We start from the raw sequence: 10773 nt of genomic DNA, 5'->3' as shown, positions 1-10773 counted from the left end.
AAATGTCTTATCACAGCATGAATCTGTGAAATTTCATTTGTAAAATTGTCTGCTGATTAATTTTATCACGCGTTTAACCCGGTTTAAAAGTCGTTCGGTCACTTGAGCAATATTTTCGTTCAATCGAGCAGAAAACACGGAACTTTTTTAAGCTTTTTCGAACCGCGTTCCAAACACCCGTTCTTTGAACCGGTCTATTCATTCGTTAACATATTACAACGTCTCGCATCTAGCACTATGTGTTCTAGTGCAACGCGATAAGATTGCATTTCGTTCAAACGCAATCACGCTCAGAAATTTGGTGAAAAACACACATTTCACCACTTAAATTGTAAAAATATTTTCGATTTGTTGCAACATTTTTATAATTTTTAGTTGCTATGTGGCTGGAGGTTTTTCATGTTTGTTTTTCATGTCTATTTTAAAGATTAACGTATTTAACCATATCTATACGGTTTCAACTGAAGCTATTTTGTAAATACAATATTTAAATCACTCACAGTTCGTTTGTTTTTTATTATATGTGCATGAATATAACAACATTTAAGTCTTGAGCTGACCTTCTGGTGTTAGTGTTCTGATGAAATCCTGATAGGTGGCTTATGTTCCTGCAGTGGGTACAAATACGGGTTGATGATGATGAGATGATGATTACAATTAAACTCGAGTTATTATTTATGGTTTTGTTTACGTACTCCGTAATGTTGGATGGAAGCTTGTGTAATATGAAAGAACAACATCTATCTTTTAAATTCTGTCCAGATTCTGTCCAATCAGAAAAATCCGGATAAATTTCAAGATTCTTACAGGTGTCTTTTACAATCAGACATATTAAATGAAGGGTTTTTTTTTGCTTTTACAAGTTATATTGAATAAGATAATTATAAATTAAAATTAACGACCTTAGAATGACATTCTAAGCTTTAAAGCTATTAAATAAAAACCGCAATTACCATTAGATTAATCACAATACATTCTTATGTGATATAATAATTATGAAACACAACACATAAACAAAGAACATTCCAGAAAAACCTCAAGTCCAAAACAAACACTTGAATACTGAAAACAACTTGATTAACATGCTCTGTTCAAACGCAATCAAGTGACTTCAAAGCGATAAGGTTCAGGACTTGTTATCAAAGCAAATAAAGATGAAGTGAGGCTGATTAAAGCAGAAGTGATTCTGTGTTATTTGTGACTTTTCGAGTGGATTCCAGTAATTACTAGGTGTTGGGTGTTTCGAATTTTTCTAAATAAAACTAGCGACTCTCCAAAAAGGTGTCGCACGAGTTTATCAAATTTCAGAACCATCACCGATTTTGTTCCCCAGAATCTTATATGAGGGTTAACTCCATAATCCACCACTCTGCCTTAATGTGGATTGTGAGATGTTACATATTTCCAATTTTTTTCAAACTTAAAGCAGAAGCAAACATTTATTTATACAATTAAATCTCATTTAGAAGTACTTTGAACGGTCACGAAATAGTTAATCATTTACCACTGCTTTATTGCTATTCCTCATACTGAATAACTTGCAAGAATAGAGGGAAGAATAGGTTCCAGTTTAATTCCGCTTAAGCTATAAGAAGAAGCAGTGTACATTAGGTAGTATGTATTTTTACGTATTTTAATAACCTTAAGTTTCTAAAACATCGTAAAAATTACAAAAACAATCATATAAGCTAACATCACTCAATAGGATTCATGTTTCATTTACCATCAAGGTCACAATAACATCACTTCCATGGCGTTATTTAAGAAGTAGTTATTACTTTATGTTTCAGCGTTAATCATACATTTATAATACACAATTAAACAACCTAATTTTAGAAAAAATACTTACGCACAAAGATATAAAAGGAAGCGTTGCAAAAAAGCGATCAGAAAATTTAATATTGTACTAAATTTAATGATACAAATAAAAGGAATATTATTACTTTAAAAATCAAACATACAATCTCCACGTAACATAAAGTCTCCACACAAAAAGACATTAAACAGAAAACAACGGCGTGACGCGCATTAATAAAATAGAGTCTAAAAATAATTCGAGAAAATTCGAGTTCTTAATACCTCAGAATTTTGGGGTGATCGCAGATTCGCACCCTTCTGGATTATTGATCGAGAAGAGGGATGGATAGGTGCCTAATATCTTGTGCGGCTGGGGTTGTATTACGGGGTTGTGGTTTATTGGTTACTATTTTTAAGGTGTACGTTGCATTGCTAATTAATTCTTCTAGGTGTTTTATAACCCGATGAAAAAGCTTCATTTAGATGCTGTTTATAGCTGACTAAATAAATATAAATTAATAAATGTCATTGAACTTCGTAGCTACTATTTTCTAGCTTTTATAATAATTATGTATGATCAATCCGACTGTCCTTACTATATAAAATTAAACTTTAAAATGATAGGAATAAAAAATATGCATACTTTTGAACTGAATGAAGAATTAACTATTTTATGAACTAGTTTTCTACTCGCGGATCCACGTGCTGCCAAAAAAGAAAACTCGTAAAGTTTCGGGATAAAATTTTATTTTCTTTCTAGGCTCCATTACTAACTCTGGCCCAATTTTATTACAATCTGTTCAGTGGGATAGGCGTGAAGAAGAGACAGACAGATCAACACATAGCGTTATTTTCGTATTTATAATATTAGTAAGAATTTCTATGAAGGCATCTAAAACATCGACAAATATTCGCTCAAACCCGAATAGCACGTCAAACATTGTCACAGGAGATTCGATGCTGTGAATTATCGGCTCTCTCTTGGGAACAAAATTTTACTTATTTTAGAGCGCAAATGTTTAGTGGTTTTTATAGAAATGCCTCCGCAGCTTGCGGTGGAAGCGTTTAATGTCAAATTTTTAATACATTTCTGTAGCAGAAGGGTGGACTGAATATTTAGAAATAATTACGTCATTAACGATGAAATGCTCAAACTTTATACTAAAATTAAAAGGTATTTATATACTGATCAAATATTATGTCAAAATCGTAGAAAAAACATATATGTCAGGTTAGTTATATTTTATGAATAAAAAATATCTATGTACATAAAATTCTCGTATCACAATGTTAGTTAACATACTCCTCCGAAACGGCTGGACTTTACTTACTGGTTTAAAATTAAATGTCCACAACACGAGATTATATAGAGACGACAACAAAGTAATGATGATATAACAGTCTGAATCAAGGTTTAGAAGCAAAGCCGCTGGCATAAGCAAGTGCGCAGAACGTGATTGCAGCTATTAAAGTATATGCAGGTATAATTAAACCAGTAATCGCGACCCATTACTTGTTATTAGCCTTATCTCAAGAATTTTACATTGATTGAAGCAATTAACACGATACGGATTTAGAACGGGGCGTATTTAATCTATACTATTAATACACACGGCATCGCTTTCCGTTTCCTATACAAATTGCTACCTATGGACGAATCCTGTATCCATTTTTCGAAACAAAAAGCATGTGTGGTTATATGTTTCGGTATATATTCATCTATGTTATATACTATTGAACTCATTTAAATCCATGTACCAGTTCTGGCGTAAAGCGGAACGTGCGGACTAAATTTGTATTATGATGTTCAGATGAACAAATTTCGATGGTTATTTTTCTTTTTACCGTCCACCACCGTAACTCCAACCGTCGCGGTCGATGGGGATTCCTGAAAATCAGTCAGTGTTAGTGGTCCGTTGAACACTACAGCTTTACACTGAGTAGTCCCTTTTGACGGTGGACATTACCACACAGTGCTTGTGTATTGTTTATTATTTAAGGCTAGCTTAGTCTATTAATATTTTTTTTTTGTTATTATTCATATTTGTTTTTTTTTTTCTTTCATTTTGTGTTTTTTCGTATTGTGTGGTTTGTCTGTAGTCAATAAATGGTTTTATTATTATTATTATTATTATTTTTGAAAGGCGGTTCAGTTTTTTGTAAAACGTTGTTTTTCAAAAGTAGACACATTCTACCGATCTATAAAATATTGCATTAGCTAATCCTTTGTAATGCTTTTTTACCTTTAAAATATTTACTTACAATATACATTTTGTGAACTTCTAAAATCTTTACAATACTAAAAAGCTTACCAATGTCCAATATATTTCACTTAAATGTTATAAAGCTATCTTAAGTTCAATATCTTATAGATACAATTTACAAACAAAATAAAAGCTTTACAATAAGAGTCCCTCTACGTCTCTTCGCTAAATAAAAGCAAAGCTTGTTTTAACTTCTTTCAGAAATATCGGTGGGAACATGAAATAAAACGTATATAAGTAATAACTAGCTGTGACCCGCGGTTGAAACCGCGTAAGCGTGCTGCGTAACCGTATCCCGTAGGAATATCGGTATAAAAAGTGCCTATGTGTTATTTCAGTTGTTCAGCTATCTACGAAGCAAAATAGTATTATAGATGTCAGGAAAAAAAAAACACGAATAAAACACGAATATGACATTTTCTAAAAAAAATTCCTAGCTAGATCGATTTATCGCCCCCGAAACCCCCTGTATACTAAATTTCATGAAAATCGTTGGAGCCGATTCCGAGATTCCAATTATATATATATATATATATATATATATATATATATATATATATATATATATACAAGAATTGCTCGTTTAAAGGTATAAGATATATGTAACTAGCTGACCCGGCTATCTTCGTACCGCCTTAGCGTTGCAAATAAAATGTACATTTTTCAATATTTCTGAGAGATTTTCTTCATATTTTTTTCCGTAAGAACCTTCTCCTAATAATAACAAATACAACAAAAAAAGAATTAGTGAAATCGGTCCAGCCATTCACGCGTGATGCCGTGACCAAGGAAAACGGGTTTCATTTATATATATATATATAAGTAGAGAATAAGTATTTACTTTTGATTTAAAAATATAAATGTAATATAAAATATATTATTTTGGTGGCTTATCAACAGAGTTTTCTAATTTATTTATTTATATAATATACTAAAGTAGAATATATGTTTAGTTTTTTTCATTTGATTCCCATAAAAAGTCGATCGGCTTAAAAAATCTATTATCATAATTAGATTAAAAAATCTATTATCATGATTAAATTATAAAAAGGTATCTTTTCCAAGTAACAAAGGCTACTGTTTTATCTAACACTGTCTCAACTTGGATAAAACCGGAGAAAGCTATGATAAAAACGAATATATAATACTAGTAATTGATAGAACTTAGGTATACTTCTGTTAGACTGTTATTTTATAGTTGTATAAAATAAATAATCGTCGCAAGTCAAACAACTAAATCGTTGGGATTGTTTCAAAATTGTTTTAATTTGATGCATTCGCAGAATTATGTGTATTAAAATGCACTTATTTTCCCTTCAATGTCCACTCTGCAATGCGATATTGCATTAAATAAAAACTAATTCTTCGTGAAATCCTACTACCCTACTAATATCATAAATGCGAAAGTTTGTGAGGATGTATGTATGTTTGTTACTCTTTCACGCAAAGACCACTGAAGTGATTGTCATGAAATTTAATACATAGATTGCTGGACAACTCGAATAACATATAGGATATTTTAATCCCGATATTCTTACGGGATACGGAGATGCACGGGTAAAACCGTGGGGCGCAGCTGGTTTTTCATATATAAAACGCAATGATGAATGACTTATCATCGCACGCACTACTAACTAAAAAAAACTAAAACTGCTGCACCGACCATATTGAAATCTGGCATACAGATAGCCACTATCCGCATCCACATAGAAAGGATTTTGGTAATTTCTACCCCCCCCATAGGGATGAATAAGGGATGAAAATTTGTACCATGAAAAATTATTTCGACCGCGCGGGGAAACTGCGGACAAGCTAGTTTGCTATAAAAATATCAAGATAACATGAAAAAACATTTTACATTAATAAATAAATGAATATCGCCATAATTCAGGCGTCAACTCGCTGCAAAATACGATTGGATAGAACAATTAACTTTTTAATTTCATGCAATCTTGATGCAGTCGACTTTATATAGCATTTAAATAATTTCGCAATGTAAGGGATAACTTTATCTATTCCATTTATGGACAAGTTTCGTTCCAAATGATTTACTTAATGGATCTTATTAAGATTAATTTTATATATTTATTTTGGCATTGTAAATAGGAAATTAAAAAGAAAAATAAAAAAATATGAACTTATTTAGTATATTAGGTTGTAATTATTATTTATTTACGACGATTCTCTATTTAAGAGTAGACAGTAGTCAACCCTGTCTCATTAATCACTTTTCCATCCTAAAACATTAACTATGCGCATACGCAGTATATGAACGAAGCGTTTATTTGTGGATTGTAGCATTTTATTAATATAAATATATATTTTTTTATGAGCTAAATCTAGTATTCGATTCAAAATATGTATGTTTATTTAACATTGCAATTTAATACCAACATTTCGGATAGATTCTACAGAGAAGAGCCAGCAAGAAACTGTGCACAGAGTTTAAATAAAGTTAGCGTCCCCTAATGGTGTATAATTGCATCACATTCACGGCACTCTATATAAAAGTTATTAAATTACTTATTCGTACTAGTATAGTGCCTGTTTCCACTTACGTAGGGATGAATTAAGCCCATCAAGAGCTCTGACGGAATGTGATGCCTACTTAACCGTATCATTCTATCGCTGTTAATATATTAATAGTCTTAATGCTATAACTCCACAATGGTAAGTGGATCAAAAATAATTTCTACTATAATAGTGTCTGTTTGATTTTATTCAAACCGAAACCACTGAACCGATTTGCATGAAACTTGATAAAGAGATATACGTTTAGAAGACTTTTAATCTCGGAAATTTCACAAGAACGGGAACCATGACCAGGAAGCGGGTAACACCCAGGAATGTCTTTCCTTTCTTTTCCCACACGGGCAAAGCTGTGAGCAGAAAGCTAGTCTTAAATATGCAAGAGCACAATTTACCATGTTTTTATCACGTATTCTAACTATCCACCAAAATCCCTGTATTTAGGAAGTTTTATATAAATGTATGGTCTTATCTAAATCCATACAGTTATTTCTGTATACATCTCACATTGCTATCTATCAATTGTTTTTGCTTACATAAATGTTAGAGATTCATTGTCTACATAGAAAACACAATGAGACACATTTTCTTCCTTACAGATGGAGATTTAACTCAAAATCCATCGCCACCTCGTAACAAGACATCGATCTGATCAACATAAGAATCCACAACCAGCTACAAACGGGTATCGCAAAATGTTTAACAATATTGGAACAATCGATATCACAGGCATAGTGAGTAAAAAGCTTACAGTGTGTCAGCGAAGCACGCCACAAAATGAATTACAGTTTTTATTGTATGCATCGCTATCCGTACATAATCCGTGAATAACGCGACTCCCTGTATTTATTATTGTTACGCTGATATGCTGAATGGTACTCGCTGGCCAATGATTAATGACTGCTGTTATGCATTTTTAAATGCTTTTCATTCGAAGGCGATTTTGTAAGGATGTTTGAGTTACAGTGATGTATCGTCGCCTGGGTGTGATTTGTTGAGGTTTGTTGGACTTTGGATTTGAGTTTTTTTACTTTTGAATGAATTTTTTGAAATTTTGAAAGAATGTACATTTTTTTATTAAAGCAATTGGGTTGGTGTTTCGTTTTATAGCGATCACAACCGCCCCTAAACATTTACAGTGATAGGGTCTCTACATATTTACCTTTTTCCCCATGGTTGCCTGGTAGAGATCACTGTACAGTAATAAGCCGATCATGTGCTATATCAATACTGTATCATGTTGTTTCATTCCGTGTATTTTTATGAACAATATAGCGTTAAAGACATAATACACATTAATATACACAGAAATTGCATTTTTATCTGCCATGCTTGTGCCGTCGTAGTTTTAAAAGGTTCAGTCATTTTGACATCTCACAACAAAATGGCGACTGTAACAATGCACAGATGGCACTTCCCAAAGACAAATAAATAATACAAAGAGCGGAAATGGCCCATAATTTGAAGGCATATTTCCCGCGAATCGAAATTGAAAGTAAAGTCCGATTCATCAAGAGATTCCGCTCTAAGTGTCGTAAATAATGTTTCTTCGTTTCCACGTTGCGTTTGTTTCTTTCGAGAAAATTCGAACGGTATTGTTAATGAAAATTGTCATCATTTTTCAAAGTCTACGCTACTAGAGGATAATGTATAAGCTATGGAACGGATATCGTTGAACGTGACGTATCTAAGCGGCGTAATAAAGCAATATTTAAATTATTGCAATTTATTGTGGGAGTCGAGCACGCTTCGGTACGAATTGGGCCAGCTCGCACCGGGGAAGTACCACACCCCCACAGAAAACCGGCGTGAAATAGTGGCATGCCACTGTGTTTCGTACGGTGAGTGGGGGAGCCGGAGGCCCATTTCATTTTCCTCACCCGTCCCAGTCCATTCCTTCTTTCCAGTCGTTAATCCTTTCCTTTTCCTTTACCCCTTAAAAGCGGGCAACACCTTCGTAGAGGCACTACCTCTGCGAATGTTCATGGGCGGTGGTGATCGCTTACCATCAGGCGAACCACCGGCCCAGTCGCCCGCTATGACATAAAAAAAAAAAATTTAGAACTTTATTGTGCAAACAAAACATTATTTTGTTATATCAAATGGTTGATAAATTATACTTTTGGTTTATAAGTGAAATGTATTCAAGAATTTATCATTTGTCCCACAAACGGCGTGAAGTATTACAACTACTACAACTATAATGATGTTAATTTTATAACCCGCAATTTATTTTAATATTAAGAAAAAATTATATCGGCTTTGATTAAAACATGAGTATAATGAATGGGAAATTGATTAAAATCCGCTATTAAAAACCGAATATCTTACTCATAAATAAATTAAGATGGTTAAATAAATATACAGATATATATTAAAGACATAACAACGGGGGGGATCACGCGCCAACATCTCCTCAAAATGTGCCAAATATGCACTTCCCAACTTGTTACCGTGGCCCTCTAAAAATCGGAAAGGCTTCAAAAATACGAGAGACATTCCAGCTGGCCAGTGTAATACCCCCTCGACGGCCTCTCGAAAGTGCTACAGTGTCCCATAAAGAAAATAAAAGAGAAGGAAATACATACCTAAATACATATGTAAATAAATTATTTACTTCCTTTCCCGGTGAAGTAATTTAAATTGAGTAATGAGGTTTGGGAAATATAAATCGTGTACGTATTTTATAATTAATGTATATTTATATGAAACTAAAACCATCTGCTGTTAGAATGTGTAACAATTATGTTCAACTAACGCTTTATGATGTAATAATATATATAAATGTGTAATAATGTTTGTTTCGCTCATGAACACATAATAGTCATATTCCATTAACGTAACATCATATTGATAATTTAAGAGTAGCCGCATCATTAACATACCAAATTCCTAGCCATGTTTTTCCAAAAATTAAACAAACTATACCCATCAGACAACATTCACCCACCTTTATGCATGCCAGTGTGCTTATCTTTCAGCACTGTGAGCTCATAAATCTTGCCAAACTCCTCAAACATCGGCCGCAAGTCCTTCTCTTCGAGGTGCCGCGGAATTTGGCCTATGAAAAGCTTCACGGCGTCCTTGCCAGCACCTGGCGGGGCCCCCGTGCGCTCGGCCGGCGTCAGAGGTGAGGAGCGCTTGTCAGACGCGCTGTGCACCGGAGTAGAAGGCATCGACGTCACCATCCTCACAGGAGCCTCCTGTGTAGGACTCACGGCCTTCACCAGTTGATTCTGCATAAAACTCGGAAACAACACCCCCGGCGTACACAGATTAGCGCCGACCAACATGTCGATATCACAGTATAAAACTTATAATCACAGTTATTTGTACTACGTTTTCTTACTCTATAAATTCGGTTTTGTTTTAAAGCTTTCGCGGGCTATTTACTTTCGGAGGGCGAAGGGTGAACGCGTTAGTGTGAGTGTTTTGTGTCTGTTTGTGTCTCGCTCGCGTAATGCGTAATGTTATCGATCTTTATAGTAGAGGCTCAGACCTCGTATATTTCACCCACTCGATGTTTCACACGTGCTGTGATAAACAAGTTTTCTTGAGACGGATTTTTTTAACACTTAATTTTCTTAGCGATATTCTACTAAATATATCTACGATATTGGCACGTAATTAGGTACTGGATAGGTTTGAGCGTTTACACTATAAGTTAAAGAGTACTAGTTTTTATCGCACACAAACGAAACTAGTGCGAAAAACGTGTGCAGCTAGTGTTTACGTGGCGGAGCGCATGCCGTTCTGTTTACAAACAAACCACGACGAACCACACTATTTTTAATCCACAGTATTCCGTAAAACTCGTAAACACAGCGCGCACAACGTTACTCACTAAGCACTAAATCTAAAAGCACATCGAATATTTACAATCAACAGCTACGCTATAAAACACTCTACAACGACGAACGAAGACGCGACGCACAAAAACACAAGACACACGAACTAAATTAGGCAACAAATTTGCCGTGTACCCGTCTGTATGTCTACATGTCCACTAACCTAAAATTCCCTCTCGGTCCTTTCATAGCGTACGCTATGGGGAGATCTTGTATCAGGCCTCCCTTTCGCTCGCCCTCTGATACTCAGCTAGGCAAGTGAACCCGCTCCACGTTTATTATTACGAATCTTCTTGAGATGTTATGTACGAAATTATTGTTGACATATTTTGTGA

The 10773-nt window shown here is 34.3% G+C and overlaps 1 protein-coding gene across 1 annotated transcript; it reads right to left on the bottom strand.

Moving 5' to 3' along the window:
• Positions 1 to 9532: 9532 nt before the first annotated feature.
• Positions 9533 to 9883, bottom strand: LOC119834280 (CUGBP Elav-like family member 5). The gene has a single exon (XM_038358615.1). It carries the CDS (start codon positions 9881 to 9883, stop codon positions 9533 to 9535), a length of 351 nt encoding a protein of 116 aa, XP_038214543.1.
• Positions 9884 to 10773: the final 890 nt, after the last annotated feature.

Source organism: Zerene cesonia, chromosome 19 (genome assembly GCF_012273895.1).
Source record: "Zerene cesonia ecotype Mississippi chromosome 19, Zerene_cesonia_1.1, whole genome shotgun sequence".
Lineage (NCBI taxonomy): Eukaryota > Metazoa > Arthropoda > Insecta > Lepidoptera > Pieridae > Zerene > Zerene cesonia.
This window is presented reverse-complemented; position numbering and strand designations above follow the sequence as displayed.